Below are 19,087 nucleotides of genomic sequence, written 5' to 3' on the forward strand. Positions count from 1 at the left end.
TTGATGCTCAACCACTGAACCACACTGGCAGGGGAATGAGATTTAATTTTTAAAAGTTTATTAGTCACTTGAATATCTTCTCAGAATTTTGATCATATTCTTAGCCCATTTTTTGGGAAAAAGTTTATTATTTGATTTTTGTGGTAAAATATACACAACATAAAACCTACCATTTTAACCATTTTTCAAGTGTGTAATTCTGTAGCATTACGGATCTTCACATTGTTCTGCAACCATCACTGCTACCCACCTTTTCATCTTCCCAAATGGAAACTGTCCCCATCACAGACTAACTCCCCTTTCCTTACTCTCCCAGCTTCTGGCAACTGCCACTCTACTTCCTGTCAAAAGATTATCTTTTAGATGCCTGGCCGGTATGGCTCAATGGTTGGGCCTCATCCCATGAACCAAGAGGTCGCTTAGATTTTGGGTCAGGGCACAGCATGATTTTCGGGCTCTATCCCCAGTAGGGGGGCATGTGGGAGGCAGCTGATTGATGATGTTTCTCTCATTGAAGATTCCATTTCTCTATCCCTTTCCCTTCCTCTCTCTAAAAAAAAAAAAAAAAAAAAAAATAGCCGAAACCGGTTCGGCTCAATGGATAGAACGTCGGCCTATGGACTGAAAGGTCCCGGGTTCGATTCCGGTCAAGGGCATGTACCTTAGTTTCGGGCACATCCCCAGTAGGGGGTGTGCAAGAGGCAGCTGATCGATGATTCTCTCTCATCGATGTTTCTAACTCTCTATCCCTCTCTCTTCCTCTCTGTAAAAAATCAATAAAATATATTAAAAATATATATATATATAAATATATATATATACACATAAAGATTACTTTTAGAGCAAAAGAGTACCAATCAGATGGGAAACAAACTTGCTTTAAATCCTGTGCCTCTGAAGGAAGAAATGAAAAGCTAGTTTCTCCTCACCGGCTCTGCTCAGTTTTGCTGTTCGGTGTTGACATGAAGGCGCGAGATAAAATGCTGAGACCAGCTGGCTCTCACGTACCTGGATGGCATTTGCAGGCTTGTCTGTGTACTCTCTGAAGACCAGGATGGTGGGAGCATGGACGTTGACGTTGAACTGCCTCGTCATCTCTTCCGCCCCTCTCGTACCGACATGCACGTATCCAAATAAAAACCAGTCTTTGTGTGCAAACGCAGTCAGCTGTTAGGGCGTAACAGAGAGCAAGAAATGACATCGGTGGCACAGCATGTAAATTACAAATCAAGTGTGACTTCTCACATCAGATGACACTAGCTTATTGCATAGCCCCACGTGGAATTCTATGGTGTTCATGTGCCAACAAAGCTCAACACAACTCTTCTTTCAGACAGAGAAAATCATCATCTTACTGAGATGGACACGGGGCAAGAGGCAGGGAGTGTTTAAGGAGACCTTGGCTGTTATAAACCACTCGAAGTTTCAGGATCTTGGTCTATAAAGCAGGGATGAAGTCTAGGTCCTTGGGTTTTTGTGAAGATTCAATGTGTCATGTGTGGGGAAAGCACAGCAGGGCAACAGCATCAGGAGCCGCTCAGTGTTTAAGACGAATTTCTGGTCTTTGAACATTTCTCATGGGATAAGCTTTTACCTACAGAAGGACACTCCCACGGAAATAAGAGAAAACATTACCCCAGCGCACAGAGTACCTTGAATGGCAGTGGTATATCCGGGATTTTGTCGAACAGAAGGACATGTGGTTTATTATCTTGCTGCCAGCCAGAGAGGAATTGGACATAATTTTTGTTTGTAACCTTCAATTGAAAAGAGGATGTTAATTTCAATATTGAATTTTTAACCACTGTATTATCATTCAATCAACAGATAGTTACATAAAATCAAATGTGTAAAATATTTTGTAAGAAATAAGAAATGCAGGCAACTAAGCTTTTGCCTTCATTTGACTAAAACTATTAAAAAAAGATGTTGATTTCATATTTTCATGTGGTTCCAATTTTTCTAAAATAATTAATGACCATATTATTTTAAAAATGAGCTTTTGCCCTGGCCGGTTTGGCTCAGTGGATAGACCGTAAGCCTGCAGATTCAAGGATCCCAGGTTCAATTCCGGTTAGGGGCATGTACCTTGGTTGCAGGCACATCCCCATTAGTGGGTGTGCAGGAGGCAGCTAATCGGTGTTTCTCTCTCATCAATGTTTCTGACTCTCTCTCCCTTTCCCTTCCTCTCTGTAAAAAATCAATAAAATATATTTTTTAAAATGAGCTTTCAAAGTTGGATCTTGCTTAATTACAGACTGTAATTCTTAATTAAACTTAATCTATTAACCTTAATCTAATGCAGAAGATAATGCAACAACTGCTTTTAAAATAGCCGAAACCGGTTTGGCTCAGTGGTAGAGCGTCGGTCTGTGGACTGAAAGGTCCCAGGTTCGATTCCGGTCAAGGACACGTACATTGGTTGCGGGCACATCCCCAGTGGGGGGTGTGCAGGAGGCAGCTGGTTGATGTTTCTCTCTCATCAACGTTTCTAGCTCTCTATCTCTCTCCCTTCCTCTCTGTAAAATATCAATAAAATATATTAAAAAAATAAAATAGCTTAAATAAAAATAAGTGGGCCTGAGCCAGAGTCAAAACTCCCATCACTCACAGAGCACGGGGTTTTGCCTTTTTGGTGACACAAAACTGGCCCTGGACTAAATGTTGCTCTGGCCTCAATCCGAGAAATTTAAAAAAGGCCCGAAAAGACCACTGTTCCCAAGGAACTTACCCACATCCCAGAACAAAGCTCAGGGGTATTTAGAGGAAACTAAAGGCATCCCAATAGCAGTACTCAACAGGAAAAATGTACACTATTTGTATCCAAAGGAGAAGGCCCGGCCAGGGTGGCTCAGTTGGATGAGCACTGTCCCAGGCGCCAAAAGGTCGCTGGCTTGATTTCCGTTCAGGGCACATGCCCGGGCTGCAGGCTTGATCCCAGTAGGAGGTGTGCAGGAGGCACCGATTGGCGTTTCTCCTTTTCTCTCCTCTCTCTCAAATAGAACACAACACACATATTTGAAACAAAACAAAAAGTAGGAGGCATGTAAACGAAGGGGGTCAGGCATATCAACTGAAATGAATCCAAAAACATAACAGTTGATAAAAATACGTGGGCCCACTTCGTCTATACATTACATGATTTCATTTATTGCCATCTGAATTGCTACTTTTGTGTTTCCCTGTTTATGCCTTAAAACAATCCTATTGAGAGAACAAATTAAAAGCACGAATAATTAAATTTCTATCTAGAAATATGTTAATAATTCAAAAAAGTGTCTTCCCACTCTGCTTCTAGAATGATGTCTATAAAACCTCAATCTGATCGTTTCTCCCCATTGCTCAGTGGCTCTATCACCTGCAGGCCACGGCCCAGGTTCCTGAAAGATTCCTCTTCATGCTCTAACAGAGCCCTCTCCCGCTCACTGATGCTTACTTCATACACAGCAGCCTGTTCCTGTCCTGCACCAATGCCTGCCGGGAACTCCTTCCCTCCTCCCTCTCCTCACCTGGCAACCTCGGAACAGGGTCATTTCTGCCAGGAAGCCTTTGCCAGCTCTGACATACCGGAGGAAAAGAAGCAAACACTAGTCTGTGAACTCCTTGAAAATTACCCAGTGCCAGGCATAGAAGAGATGTTATGTAAAGGCCTAAGGAACTAGCAGGACAACCTGTCATGATTTCAGGAGCTTACCGTGTTCTCTGACAATTTCCTTTCCAGATAATTCCACCAAGTGTTTCTCCTGCAGGTAATGACCCTGCAGGACAGACTGAACAGTGCAGGTAGGAAGTTGGTGGCAATGTCTGCATGCTTACTTTCCCTGGTATGGTTACAGGAACGAATCATTTAAAGTAAAACAAGAATCCTGTTTAGTTCCTCTGATCCCTAACTTACGAGACAGGGGGAAATGCATTTATTTACTTATTTATTTATTCATTCTCCCCCTTCCTTCCTTTGCTGCCTTTATTTAAACTTTAAAATTTTTAAAAACTTCACTCCAATTTTCATTTCTTTACATTCAATATTATTTTGTTTTGATTTCAAGTTTTATATTAGTTACAGAATAGCGGTTAGACAATCATATACTTTACAAAGTGTTCCCCAATATTTCCAGTACCCACTTGGCATCAGACCATCATTATAACACTACTGACTATCTTCCCTATTTAAGTGACAATGCTTCCTTCCAGTCTTTCTTTTGTGTTGCTTGCCTTGCTTTTTCTTTCTCACTTCTTCCTTACTTTCCTTATAACAGTATCTCAATTGGCTATCAAAGCTCAGTGAAGGCAATGGGACATGCGTAACCCATTTCACAGACCAGGACACCGAGGCCAATTCCAGTTGGCTGTGGAACTTGACTCAGTGCACGGGGAGCCCTGAGCCGTGCTCTCTGCCCTTCCTAAGGGGCAGCCGCCAGAGCAAACCTTCCTGTCAGGCTTCGAGCCTCTTTCTCAAGCACCTTTTCATTGCAGACACTCCATATTCTTTCCTCTCCCTGAGCCCCTGGCCCCCCTTCTCTGGAGCAGGTGGAAGGCTTCGCACTCGCCACCTAGGCATACTCTGGGTGGGACAGGGTGGCGTGAGCTTGCTTTTGGGCCAAGGCAGGAGCAGGAGTCGCTGCCTCTGAAGTGTGAAGGCCGCCTGGGTGAGGCCAGTGAGCACTTGAGCTTCTCTGAATCGTCGGGCAGTCCGGTACCCTGCAGTGTGGCACCTCTCCAGGGAAATGCTTCTTAAATATAAAACCACCCACTAGTACGAACTCTTAGTGCCCGGCTTCGTTAGCTCAGCCCCTCGTATGTGAAATTTCATCCTACTGCTGCAGCACTATACGTTCTGGAAATTCCAGAAATAATACTTGTTTTCATGGAATCTGGTCTTTTCTATAGACATGGTCATTAAATCTATAATTAGACGTAGCTTAATTTCAATAGCCTCCTCAGAAAAGTATCTTCAGAGGAACAAGGCCATGAGTCGGAAAGAAACCCTTTATCTTATATGTTGTGGTCCAACTTTTTGCTTAGGGAGGAAGAGTCACTGTCCTTTCAGGCTCTGAGTCCTATAATAGGATGGTAAAACTGCACAGTGGGTCTCTCTACTTCATCTGTTCAGTTTCAGTCTCTGACAGACTTCACGGGAAATACTTTGTGTGAATGATACATTAATTAACTCGTTGCTTGCCCTGCTCAAGTGATCAACAGGTAGAGTCTGGGCAACCAGCAGTCAGTCCTAGGCGCCTCGCCAAACACTTCTCAGCCAGGTACTTACTTTCTCCACCAAGTTCCCTGGAAGAAGATTCTCTACAAACTGCCGCAGGTTCTCCGGGACAACCGCGTTATGGAAGAAGGAGATTTTCCCGCTTATGACTCCGATGATGGAGGGTGTGCTCTGGGCCCCCAGGTGACGGGCCAGGCGCCTCTCGTACCCGGCGTGGACCACGCCGATGCCCACACCTGAAAAGCACGGAAGGCCTATGTGAAGCCCTTTTGTCCCTGGCAGTTGAAGAAATGCTCAGTGATCTTTTGGTGTGAAATTATGACCTAGCAGAGGCGGGTATCTGACACTTGTCCACCTCTCTCTATTCCTGCTGCCTTCGTTCAACCCAGTGGTTGCTGCCTCGCCGGGGCTGGTGGCCTCCTCTCCTCTGCTCTCACGTTCTGTAACCTGTCCTTCACGTAGCTTTAACAGTTAGCTTTTATAGAGTAGGTCTGATTAGGTCACTCCTCTATATAAAAACTTTCCTTGGCTTTATGACACATTAAAAAATAAAGTTCAGCTTCCTTAGCCTGAACTGTATGGCTCCTTTCTACCTGGCTCCCAGATGTTCCTACCCCCCCACCCCCGCTGCTACCCCCGCCCCCCCCTTACCTACACCTCGTCTCGCTCTGCTGCTGCTGGCTCTTCTGAGAATGTTGCTCCTTCTGCCCTAATGTTACTCCCCCGCTTCGTGCCCAACCACCTCCTAATCACCTTTCAAAAGAATAAGTAAAAAGCTGGTGCTTGATGGTCAGTGAGTTGAAGAAAGTAGACCGATACATTTCAGAAAGATTTTTAAAAGAAGCTTATAAAATGGGTGCTTTCAAAAATTTAACTTCGGTAAATTAGAGAACCTAGTTAGTCGGACAATTCCTAAGGTTAATTTAATAAGTGCTTCCTATATATCAGGCACTTAACAAAAAAACTGTCATTTAATATTCAATCTCAGGAAAGCACTTGGGCAAATCTGAGTATCTGCGTGCTTCTGAGCGACAGGCTGAAATGTCTGTTTTAGAAGAAATGAGCCAGTGGTTTCACAGTGCGGCCCTCTCCAGAGACACCCCTTTGGCCCTATGGCAGAGTCTGTCCCTTTTTAGTTACTCAAGATAGGTTTACTAATGCCCCCACCCTCCCTCCCTCCCTCCCTCCCTCTCTCTCTCTCTCTCTCTCTCTCTCTCTCTCTCTCTCACACACACACACACACACACACACACATACACAGTTCAGTAATTCTAACTTTACGGCGTTATTAAAATAAATACCCTCCCTGAATCACTAAAGTCTTCCTGGCACTAAGTGGTAAGATAAACAAAGGAAAGACTAACCTGCGATCAAGAATGGTAACGCATGACCATTAATGTTATGGGCTGAACTGTAAGACCCTAACCCCCAGCACTTCTGAATGTGCCTGTATTTGGAGAGAGGGCCTTTAAAGGGGTACTGAAGTTAACATGGGGCCTTACAAGGGTGGGCCCTAATCCAGTATGACAAGTGTCCTTATAAAAAGTTTAGTACATAGGAAAAGAGACACACCAGACCATGCACACATACGGAGACGACCATGTGAACACACAAGGAGAAGGCAACCATCTGCACGCCAAGGAGAGAGACCGCAGAAAAAAATAGCCCTGCCAACACCTTGATCCTGGCCTTCCTAATCTCGAGAACTGAGAGAAAGTAAGTTTTCGTTGCTTATGTGGCATTTTGTTATGGCAGCCCTAGCGAATTAATATCCAGCATGAAATCACAAATCCCATACAAATAATCTGAAAATCTTACCAGCCTTAATGGTGATGCTTGAGAACTGCATTGCTCACCAATCATTTTTAAGCTTTTCCTATGTATTAGGCCTCCAGCTAGATGTTAGAAGACTACCGTGTTTCCCCGAAAATAAGACATCCTTCGAAAGTAAGACCTACTTACAGGTTTCCTTCTGAGTGAAATATAAGGCATCCCCTGAAAATAAGGCCCCCTAGGCTAAACATGAGAGATTTGATCCACTAATTCTGAAAGAAATGGAGTCACAAGAAATTCACCAGGAAATTCAGGAATTGGATTGTTATGATAATGTTCCAGAAGATGATGACATGATTGTCACTGAATAAATGAGTAAATTCTTGATACTGTAGGATTCACAGTTTGTCTGGTTTGTGTTGACAACTACCGTACTACCGTACCGTATACAGGTAATAAATTTCCTTTATTTTCATTTAATAATAAATGTGTACCGTATTCTTCTTCATGGAAAAATAAGACATCCCCTGAAAATGAGACCTAGCGCATCTTTGGGAACAAAAATTAATATAAGACACTGTCTTATTTTCGGGGAAACAGGGTATATAGATAAAGCTTCAAATTAATAATGCAAAGTGAAAGTGGCTGATTCATTTCTTCCTGAAAACGTGTCCTTGGAAAATACTAGTCACCATGAACTTGTGAAGAGAAATCATACCGCTCATTCTCCTCAACATCCCATAAAATTCAAGATTTAGAAAATTACGCCCTCCCATCTAAACGTCTTCCGGTGAATAAAATGATCTTACCCAATACTTCCAGTTCTTCAACCACTTCTTTCCAAACAGGCTCTATGTGGGCACAGGTAAAGCACCAATCGGAGATGACCTTAATGAGGTAGGGTTTCTTGAAGCTATCGGGGACCACTTTATTCACATAATGTGAAAAGTGCAATAAATGCTTCTCATCAATGGGCTCCTGATGATCCGAAGAACCAAAGGGGAAGTGCATAAAAGATTCTTCGAAATAGAAGTTCCCTGCGTGCTGGCGGAAGCGATGCTCATGGTGCCGCGGGAAGTCCGTGTTCTCTCCGCCGGGTCCAAAGGCGTCGTACTCAGATCTCTTTGCTTCTTGGGAAAGAATCTATAAAGAAAGAGAGAAAGAAAGAAAAAAAGAAATCTATGGAACGAAAAAAAGTTTACCCAAAGAATGTTCCTGTAAGCAGCTGGGAAGATGTGAGAAGAAAATAAATGTAGATATGACGTGATTAGATATTCTCAATCAGTCACGCTTCATCCAGAACATTCTCTCAATAGAAACATTAAGTATTTCAAGACTAAATTACTCCAGTCCCTTCCTCGTGTTCACCTTGGATTTAAAGACTTTTGAACAATCATAAAACTAAGCACCTCGGTAAAACAAATAAAACTTTACATAATGGTGACCACCAGGGCTCAACCACAAGAAAATTGACGAGGTCATGCCATCGAAGTTGGAATGATTCAACCCAAAATATGAAAAAGCTGGACACTGCCGAAACCGGTTTGGCTCAGTGGATAAAGCATCGGTCTGCGGACTGAAAGGTCCTGGGTTCGATTCCGGTCAGGGGCATGTACATTGGTTGCGGGCACATCCCCAGTGGGGGGTGTACAGGAGCCAGCTGGTCGATGTTTCTCTCTCATCGATGTTTCTAACTCTCTATTCCTCTTCCTTCCTCTCTGTAAAAAATAAATAAAATATATTTTTATTTATGTATTTATTTATTTATTTTTTATTAAATATATTTTATTGATTTTGTACAGAGAATAAGGGAGATAGAGAGTTAGAAACATCAATGAGAGAGAGTCATCGATCAGCTGCCTCTTGCACACCCCCTACTGGGGATATGCCCGCAACCAAGGTACATGCCCTTGACCGGAATCGAACCCGGGACCCTTCAGTCCCCAAGCCGACGCTCTATCCTTTGAGCCAAACCGGTCTCAGCAATAAAATATATTTTTAAAAAAAGCAAAAAAAAAAAAAAAAAAAAAGCTGGACACCAAAAAGTAGCCCCAGATTGAGTTTAGTGTCTTGTGTGTTGCCCGAATTTGTTTTACTTAGAAGTGATTTTGACGCCTGAAATTGGAGACCCCGCTTTAGGATGATGTCATTCTAGGAGCGTTACTTCTGTGTGGTGAAGAGCATTACCGTTCCGGACACACTATTTGAGCTGCCATGTTAGAAAACTGTTGAAAATCTTGCGTTTAAATGTATTTGCAACCTTGTGTCACATTAATAACTACGGGCAAGTTGGTCTGTGGTTCTTTAAATTTCCAGCATATGTGCTTCCAAAGGAGTACATAATATAAGTTTCTAAAGAGGAAGTAGAGATACACCTTCACGGTAATTCTACAATTCTAATTAAAGCCTTTAAAATAGGCCACTTACTATTAATTTTTATTTTTAAAATATTTTTTTTGATTTCAGAGAGGAAGGGAGAGGGAGAGAGATAGAAAATCAATGATGAAGAGGCTCACTGATTGGCTGCCTCCTGTACACCCTATACTGGGGATCGAGCCCGCAACCTGGGCATATGCCCTGACCAGGAATCAAACCGTGACCTCCTTCCTGGTTCATAGGTTGATGCTCAACCTCTGAGTCACACCGCCCAGTTTAGGCCATTTTTAAAAAAAGAGCTTCAGTGCTCAGGTACTGGTTTTGACACACTGGATGTGGCCAAATACGGTCTCTCTAAAATCACCTAGAAACTGGGTCAAGGGCGTAGGGAATAGCCTTGCCTGAGAGGACTTTCTTAAACATTTAGACATGCTTTCTAAGAGCTAACGGATGCACCCCAAAGTGTGACACGATACCTCGTAAGCTTTGCTGATTTCAATGAACCTGTCTTCTGCTTGAGGGTGCTTGTTTTTGTCGGGATGCCTGAAACACAAAAGGGCAGGCAGTGAGAATGGACGTCATTTCAATCCGAACAATTAGCATCCCTATCCACAAGGTTCACTACCTCAGAGGCATGTGGAAGGCTATTTTGCTAGGACAGTTTCTTAGAAATGAACGGTAGATTGCCTCACATAACTATTAAAAAATGCAACTTTAAAGCAGGCAATGTCTTCCAGGAGTATTTCAGCCGGGCACGGTTTCACAGTGCACCAGGAGACAGTCCTGAAAGGTGGGAAACGTGGGTGCCTTTAACTGCTCCCCAACACTGCTAACGCTGGCTCACAGCTAAAGTCACTTATCCGTAAGAACCAACTTCTTTTTCATGATGGCGGCATTCCATCCCAATGCTAGAACGGTATCAACGATACCATTTTCTTCTCAGTCAGACCCAGGAAATAGCTTTAAGGATGCAACATGACTTTGTTTAGTAGCAACCATGTGTCAAATAGCATCTTGCTGCTATGTTCAAATGAGCTCATTTTAGATGTCACTATTACTCTGGTTATTCCATTCTACCTATGAATGCCTTTTACCTGCAAATAGATAATGTTTTCAAGGCCACATGTTTTAAGATGTGAGCAAAGTCTACCGTTTAAGAAGCAAAATGCTTTCAACTAATATTGGGACAACTATTTGTTTGCTATTATCCACAGCCAGTTATCCATCTTGTGGTCATATCTTATTATGTAATCTGCTTGTGTTTATACCAATTTCAGCTTTGAGGATTTTAAAGTTCTGGAAAGTAGGGGCCCGGGTTTCATGTCCTTAGAATCCCCTAAGATCTAAATCAGTGTTTAATTTTTCAATGTTCATTTTATTGAAACTCTATTACAGACCTCATTCTTTATGTAATCTCTTCTGCTAACTTCCAGTACATTTCCTCTAGTCAAGGTTCTGGAAAAGGAACATCCACTGAGAAGCAAATGACTACTAAAAACAGCACCAAGTATCCTATATAATAAAAGCCCAATATGCTAAGTGTCCAGTCATTCGTTCAACCAATCAAAACATAATATGCTAATGATATGCTAAGGACACCCAACCACTAGCTATTATGTGCACTGACCACCAGGGGGAGACACTCCAACCAGTAGGTAAGCTTCTGCTGAGGTCCAGCTGATTGGGACTGAGGGAGATGGGCTGGACATGCCCTGGAGCCTCCCCCAGTCCCTCCCTGGCTGGCCAACCTCCCAAGTCCCTACCCAGCCCTGATCATGCACTGGAGGGGTCCCTTAGCCTGGCCTGTGCCCTCTCGCAATCTAGGATCCCTCAGGGGACGTTGGAGAGCTGGTTTTAACCCAATCCCACAGGCCAGGCTGAGGGAGCCCACTGCTGCATGAATTCATGCACAAGACCTCTAGCATCAGAATAAAAACAGCTTACAACTTGATCAACTTATTCTAGCAGAAACATATTTTTATTTATTTATTTATTTATTTAAATATATTTTATTGATTTTATACAGAGAGGAATTGAGAGGGACAGAGAGTTAGAAACGTCGATGAGAGAGAAACATCGACCAGCTGCCTCTTGCACCCCCCCACTGGGGATGTGCCTGCAACGAAGGTACATGCCCCTGACCAGAATCGAACCCGGGACCTTTCAGTCCGCAGGCCGACGCTCTATCCACTGAGCCAAACCGGTCCTGGCAGAAACATATTTTTAATGAATTATACCACTATATTCTGATTTCAATAAAAATAAAGGAACTTTAAATAGTTGGTTGTTGAATTTGGACATCACTCCCTAACTAATACTTGTTATGAATATTAATGGGGAAAATCTCAGCTGGTATAATAAAAATAATATGAAAAAGGAGACATATGTAATAGTTTAAACAATAAAGGCTTAAAAAAGAAAAAGAAAATAGTATGACTTAAGGAAACAAGATGGTGGTTTTGAAGCATGTTTCTGGATGACAAAAAAAAGTGTTTTAAATATTCAAACTCAGGCTAGAGGCTGGCAAGATAAAAATTATGCGATCACACAAATAAAGATTTAACAGACAAAGCTCTGTAAGGGGAAAGGATAGGAAGGGACTTTTAAAGAGGCTGAACCAAAGAGAGTTGTGAGGACAGCTGGGTTAAAAGCACAGATCCTGCAACAGAGAAAGCTACAGGACAGTTTCAGCTTGTCTATATAGAAAAGTCTAAGCGACTGGCCAGTAGCTATGATACGCACTGACCAGGGGGGCAGACGCTCAACACAGGAGCGGAAACCATAGGCATGGAAACATGGAACAGACTTATGAATCTCAGAGGGGAGTGGGGAGGGTGGGAAGAGATTAACCAAAGATCTTATATACATACTAGAAGCCTGGTGCATGGATTCAATGGGGTCCCTCCGCCTGGCCTGCATGGATCCGGCCAAAACTGGCTCTCTGATATCTCCCAGGGACCCCAGATTTCAAGAGGGCACGGGCCAGGCCAAGGGACCCCATCGGTGCACAAATCTATGCACCAGGCCTCTAGTAAGGAATATTTTTCTAATCACAAGGAGACAGCACAAAGTTGACAACAGGTAGGAAAAGATAACTTCAGCTCTAGGAAAGTACTGCCCAATGCTATTTTCAGTGTATGAAACATTTCACACACTGCAATATATACACATCCTTTAAATTTCAAAGGGAAGAATATACTGAACCTGGCATCTACAGGTGGTCTAGCTACCTCTAAGGGAATAAAAACAAAGGTAGGAAAAGTAATATAGTTTGAACGTCAACTATAATTAAAAATTAAAAATACAAAAAAAATAGCTGGGACCGGTTTGGCTCAATGGATAGAGCGTCGGCTTGGGGACTGAAGGGCCCCGGGTTCGATTCCGGTCAAGGGCATGTACCTTGGTTGCGGGCATATCCCCAGTAGGGGGTGTGCAAGAGACAGCTGATCGATGACTCTCTCTCATCGATGTTTCTAACTCTCTATCTCTCTCCTTTCCTCTCTGTACAAAAATCAATAACATATATTAAAAAAAATACAAAAAAATAGTGAAAACATGCATTAGAAGTAATATAGTAAAGTATTAGAGAAATCTATGCATTGTTCAGGTGACTGACCATGCTATAACCATTTGCTTCAAATACAATTTTATGACATCTTTTCTTTGGAGTGGGAGGAATTGTTGATTTTGCCAATGTAGATGACAAAAGAAAAAGCACCTATGATAAAACTTCTTTATTGGAAGACAAACAGTTTTCCAGAGGGGAAAAAAAGTAATTTTAAATGATTTCATGAGGAAGGGGCAAACTCTTGACAAGTCTAAGCAACATTATAAAACACAGGAGAGGAAGGCTACAATTCGGCAATTAACCAAGTCCCCCTGATAAAGTCATTGTGAAAAGCCAAACTAAGATGCCGAAACCGGTTTGTCTCAGTGGATAGAGCATCAGCCTGCAAACTGAAAGGTCCTGGGTTCGATTCTGGTCAAGGGCATGTACCTTGGTTGCAGACACATCCCCAGTAGGGGGTGTGCAAGAGGCAGCTGATAGATGATTCTCTCTCATCGATGTTTCTAACTCTCTGTCCCTCTCTCTTCCTCTCTGTAAAAAAATCAATTAAAAAAAAAAAAATATATATATATAAAAGAAAAGCCAAACTGAGAAAATACTACTATTTTTCAGGGCATATGAAACCGTTACAAAAGGCGACAAGGCTATTTCAGAGATAAAACACTGCCACAGCCAAAACTGAGCAGAAAATGATAGTACAGCGAAAAACCAAGGCAGAGTAAAATTTCAGTATTTCACGAGGTGATACTCTGTATTACGGTGATGAATTACTCCTAGAGAGAACCTAATTAAGGAAGAGAATCGTATGACTCATATAATTAATATAATACCCTTTCCAGCTTTGAAGACAGCAAAGTCAAAACTGCATGTTTTAATAGGTCCTACACACTCAAGCGACCCTTTCTGCTTCTAAATGCTGCCCAAGGCCATGCCCCATCCAAAGAGTGTGAGTTCCTTATGAGTTCATTGCAGATTTGTAAATTTTGCTTCAAACATAAAGAGGCAAGAGTTTGAAGTGATGTCAAAAGCAGCTATACTGTGAAGAGTGTCCCTGAAAATTCAGAGCCCACGCATAATTAGAGATTGTGCTTCTTAGTAACCAATTCTGGATTCTTCATGATGTGAATAAGGTCTAAAATATCCATTCAAAACACTGTATTTTAAAACTATCTTTTGCCTGTATTGCAACCAGTTTAAAATGAAGATGCATGTTTCATTGAAGAATGGTGTCAGCAGTCACACACTGCCTGCAATGCCATCTGCATGTTGCAATTTTGCACCTGCCTGACTTCCTTCCCACCTAAACTCTGACCTACTCACTCTTACTTCTGCCCAGGTGGGTAAGTGATAAAAAAAAAAAAAAAAGCAATAAACTACCTGTCAGTGCAGAAGGTCAAATGACAGAAGCCAGAGGTAATATAGAATTAACCCATAAAACTAGGACAGTAAAACCCTTTCTGAAAGTGTAATTATAAGGTTGAAATGAGATAAACACAGAACTTGGAGCCTAGCATGGAGGTACTCAGATGGTTCCCATCACAATCCTTCCTGTTTATGCCTGGTTCACCCCGCTGTAGTCTCCCATGTTGTTTCCCTCCTGCTGTTCCCTTCCAGCTATATGATCCACCATTTCCACTGAGACGAGTCCACAGTATTAGTATTAGTGGAAGAAACTGATGCTGTCTGTCCAATATAAAATTTAAATTTCTTGCTATCCTGCTAATGCACAGACATGTGTATATTCTCCAGCATAGATAATATCTACAGGTAAAATTCTGATTTTCCTATAAAACAACAAACTCAGTCCCTGAATATTCATTTAAAAAATCGAGGGCAAAAAGCTCTTATTCTAAAATAGCTTGAAAGCTTAAAAAGTAATAATCCAGAAAATAGGATTGAATGGTATTACCTTTAACAATGACACTCAGGAGGAGTTACTTTACGAATAACATCATGGGAAGGGTAGCTTATCCATTGTCGAGTACATATATATTTTAAACATTAAAGTTCCCTCCTACTTTAATATTAAATATGCTAATGGTATGTAGGGCAACTAAGGGGGTTTCACAGTAACACAGGCTTTGGGTGACATCACTAAAATTATAGAAAAACATGAACATTAGATCTCCCAAATAAAATATTTTAGACAGATATATATATATATATATATATATATATATATATATATATATAATATTTATTGAACATAGAGACAAATAAAAACTAATTAGAATTGAGGCTTCATTTTCTTGCTAAAACTGCTAAGTTTACATTAAACTATTTCTTTGTTTTACTTACCATTTCCGGACGAGCTTCTTATAAGCCTTTTTGATATCAGCCTGACTGGCTTTTTGGGTGACCCCCAGGATTTGGTATGGGTCAAAAGCCAACGCAGACAAAATTTGCAGGATCAGAATCAGAACTATCAAGAACTGCCAGGAAATGCTCAGCTTTTTCACTTCCATTTCTCTTCCTTTCCAGAGCTGAAATAACCGAAGAGGCAACAAGTTTCAGTGGTAGAAACCTGGATAGTCTTCCTTTTTAGGCAAAGCTATAAGATACACAGACGAAAAACAAAACAAAGAAAAGATATTTTGGCCCTAACTGGTTTGGCTCAGTGAATAGAGTGTCAACCTGTGGACTCAAGGGTCCCCGGTTTGATCCCAGTCAAGGGCATGTACCTTGGTTGCGGGCACAAACCCGGTGGGGAGTGTGCCGGAGGCAGCTGATGGATGTTTCTCTCTCATAGATGTTTCTAGCTCTCTATCCCTCTCCCTTCCTCCCTGTAAAGAATCAACAAAATATATTTAAAAAAAGAAAAAGGTATTTTGCAGGAAAAGTGGCAGGCTGTTTGACTGTATTTTAAAAAAGTCAACAACCTCACTACTATTTACATCACAAATAAGAACTATTATAGAACGACTATAGATGAAAAGATGAGCAATAAGAGTAGCCACTCTTCAGAATCCTTGGATTAAAAAGCTCTAGAAATGACTAAAAATGAGTAAAATGAATTAATAAGCAAATGTGGGAAGACATATATGAAAATCAAGGTGACTACATCTCAAATACACCGTTTCACTTATTCTGACAACAACAAAGTAAACTTAAAAATATGAGGCTTAAGCATACCCCACTTAGTATATGCTAAATAAATTCATGAAATCATCAGATATATCATGTTGCACAATCACAGAAAGATATAGTTGTGGCATCCTTGGGAGTTAAATAAGTTCAAATACAAAAGTGAGATGCTCTTAAAAAAAATGGTACAGTTATGATTTATTATGTTCCAATTCTGTTCTTTCTCACCAAGCCCATTAGAACCAAAAAATGAAGCTGCTCTTTAATTTGATCATTAGCGATAAGTGGAAACCTCAGGAAACAGTTCAATTTTTTCACTTCCATTTGAGAGAAAAATTAGTTTTCCATGTGAAGGGGAATTAATAACAAAGACTGTAGACCAGACATGGTTCTCCAATAGTAAAGCTCCATCTCTGGTGAGCGCAGTGCCTGAACTCAGCGTGGTTCTGGGAATGTTCCCGGCTGGTCAATGAACACGGTAGTGCCGTGTTGCACAGACACTTACACTCCAGGATCGTGATCTTGGTGATATCCATCCTACAAAGCTTTTCCGAGGAACAAATCTACCTTGACTTCTCACACATAAATTCAGTTTTAAGGTTCAAGTGTCTTCGTGTGGCACCTCTCTTGAGCAAAATCTCCTAACAGCGGTGGATTCTGACAGGTAGAAGTCTAACTGCTGTTTGAGAGGCCTCACAACACTGACAAGCCGATGGCCACCGTTTAGGACTGCCTGCATGCTGAATACAATAGGAAAACCAGTGTCTTCCTCGTTCAGGCAACCTAGAATCCACTCTGCCCTCCAAGACACGCACAGCCCGCTACGAATCCGGATGGGGATGGAGCTACTGGTTCAGCACCTGGGATCCATCCTCCACCACGTTATGACCTTGGGCAAGCTACTTCAATTTGTGAGGCCTCAGTGCCCTCATGCAAAAAAATGGGGGCGGAGAACCCAGTCTTGAAAGGATCAACCTGGGAGCTAACTATATGGAAGCATTCACTGGGCACAGGGTCAAGTCAATCAGTGGCACTTGTTATCCTTTTCCTATCGTGCTGTGCAATCATGCCTTATTCAACCGTGCCAGCCGCCTCCAGTGAGAGGGCCCCGGTGGCGGGGCCGTGAGGGTCTTTTGCAGGCGGCTGGCCGGGGCCGGCCTCAGGGCAGGAAACCACCAGCCCAACAGGTAGGCAGGCAACCGCCCTCGGGCCGCATCCCCTACACCAGGCAGCCGCTCCGCAGACACGCTCGGAGGCTGAGCCCCGCCTCGGGCGGGCTCCCCCGGAGGTCGCAACCCTCCTCCTGGAGGAGACGGCCGCCTCCTCCGCTGCCCGCCGAGAGCCGTGGGCTGGGCCCTGTCGGCTCCCGATGTCCCCCCAGGCCCAGCAGGGACCCGGGACGCAGAGGAACCGAAGGGAAATCCCCGAGCCTGCCCGGCCCCCGCAGCGTCACGCCGGGAGGAGTTACCGGGAAAGGGCACCGGCCTCAAGGGCTGCAGAGTCCGAGGTCCAGCTGGTCCTCTGGCCGGGAGCTCTGGTCCACAGCAGCGCTCGCCAGGGCCCGGGGAGGGGGGAGAAGGGAGAGGGACCAGCTTGAAGGGAGTCACGTGGTCCTTAAAGGCCCAGCGCATCGAAGCCGCGGACTGAACGTGTGGAAGGCTTCTTGCGCGCAGGTGTATTTTGACCCTCGCCGCACGCCGTCCGCGCGTGGACCTAGCGTGGTTACCATGGGGACGAGGAGCGCTCCTCGGTTGGATCCAAAGGGATTGTCGTAACCAAAGAGGTCGGAACGTGCCTGCTAGCTAGGCTCAGTCGCGGTGCAAGATGGGATGCCAAGGAGACCTCCCCGATCCAGGGAAGAGTTTACAGTGCTACCAGGAGAGATGGCCTGCTCTAGCAACAGTTACTAGGGTGGGGAAGCAATCGCTGGTCCCGCTTCTCTTTAAGCCTATTCATAGAATCCTAGAGCGTCAGAGTAGGAAGGACCTTGGGGATTCTCTCTAGTCCAACTCCTCCATATGCTGATGGGAAGACTGAGGTCCAGAGAGGGGCAGAGACCTTCTCAAGGCCTGGAACCCAGGACTCTTAAACCCATTTATCCCAAAGCCAGCTCCACCTGAGTGCCAGCCCCTGCCCTTAGCACGGGAAAGGGATGCATGGTGGTGTTAGGGAGAGAGAGAGGCACAGGTGAAGAGGGTAAACTTTCATTGAGCCAATGAGATAGGTTCTTTAGAGATATAAAGAGATTTCATATTCCCTCTGCACTGTTTTTAAAAAAATATATATTTTTAATTGATTTCAGAGAAGAAAGGAAGATAGATAGAAACATCAATGATAAGAATCATCAATTGGCTGCCTCCTGCATGCCCTCTACTGGAGATTGAGCCCGAAACCCAGGCATGTACCCTTGACCAGAATCGAACCTGGGACTCTTCAGTCCACAGCCTGACACTCTATCCACTGAGCCAAACCAGCTAGGGTCCCCCTTTCACTGTTTTTATTTATTTTATGTCCCTTGCATTTATCACCATTTAACATACTACATCTTTTATTTTATCACTAGGGTCCCAGTGCACGAATTCATGCACCTTGAAAAGAACTGTGGGCCAAGAGGCTGCAGGGAGCACAGGGGCAGGCCTCAGTTCATCCCCCCGCACCTCTGTCTGGCCACTTCCCCTATAGTCCCCCCCACCCCCACCCCCATCTGCTGGCAGCCCTGCTCCTGCCGCTGCTCCCACGCACTGGTGGCATGGAGTGATTTCAAACGGGTCTGGCACTGGCAGCAGGTGCGAACACAAGGTGAGACCGTGGCATGTGAGGGAGCAAAGAATTTTCAGTAACCACCTGAGGCTTGCCCTCACAACAGCGACCAGCTCCCTGCCTTTGTCTGGCGCCACCGCTCACCTGCTCCACCATTTCCCTCCCACCCCTTCATCATGGCCAATGCCTGCCATGCTCCTTGTGCGCCCCTTTGTGGTCAGTGCACAACATAGCGACCAGTTGTTCTGTTGTTCTGCCATTTGGTCTATTTGCATATTAGCCTTTTGTTATATAGGATTTGTTTTATCCCA

General features: G+C 43.5%; 1 protein-coding gene across 1 annotated transcript in view; it reads right to left on the reverse strand.

Moving 5' to 3' along the window:
• DNAJC16 (DnaJ heat shock protein family (Hsp40) member C16) overlaps positions 1–17,651 on the reverse strand; it is a 29,495-nt gene extending 11,844 nt beyond the window's left edge. The window contains exons 1-7 of the mRNA XM_084875319.1: positions 17,485–17,651; positions 15,231–15,415; positions 9,841–9,907; positions 7,798–8,131; positions 5,267–5,451; positions 1,653–1,757; positions 1,009–1,167 (exon numbers count right to left, since the gene is read on the reverse strand). Of these exons, the coding sequence (XP_084731445.1) occupies positions 1,009–1,167; positions 1,653–1,757; positions 5,267–5,451; positions 7,798–8,131; positions 9,841–9,907; positions 15,231–15,397 (1,017 nt within the window). The 5' untranslated portion in view covers positions 15,398–15,415; positions 17,485–17,651. The remainder of the gene's footprint in view (positions 1–1,008; positions 1,168–1,652; positions 1,758–5,266; positions 5,452–7,797; positions 8,132–9,840; positions 9,908–15,230; positions 15,416–17,484) is intronic.
• Between the last annotated feature and the right edge of the window lie 1,436 nt (positions 17,652–19,087).

This window comes from Pipistrellus hanaki (genome assembly GCF_964339955.1).
Source record: "Pipistrellus hanaki genome assembly, chromosome: 2".
NCBI classification, from domain to species: domain Eukaryota; kingdom Metazoa; phylum Chordata; class Mammalia; order Chiroptera; family Vespertilionidae; genus Pipistrellus; species Pipistrellus hanaki.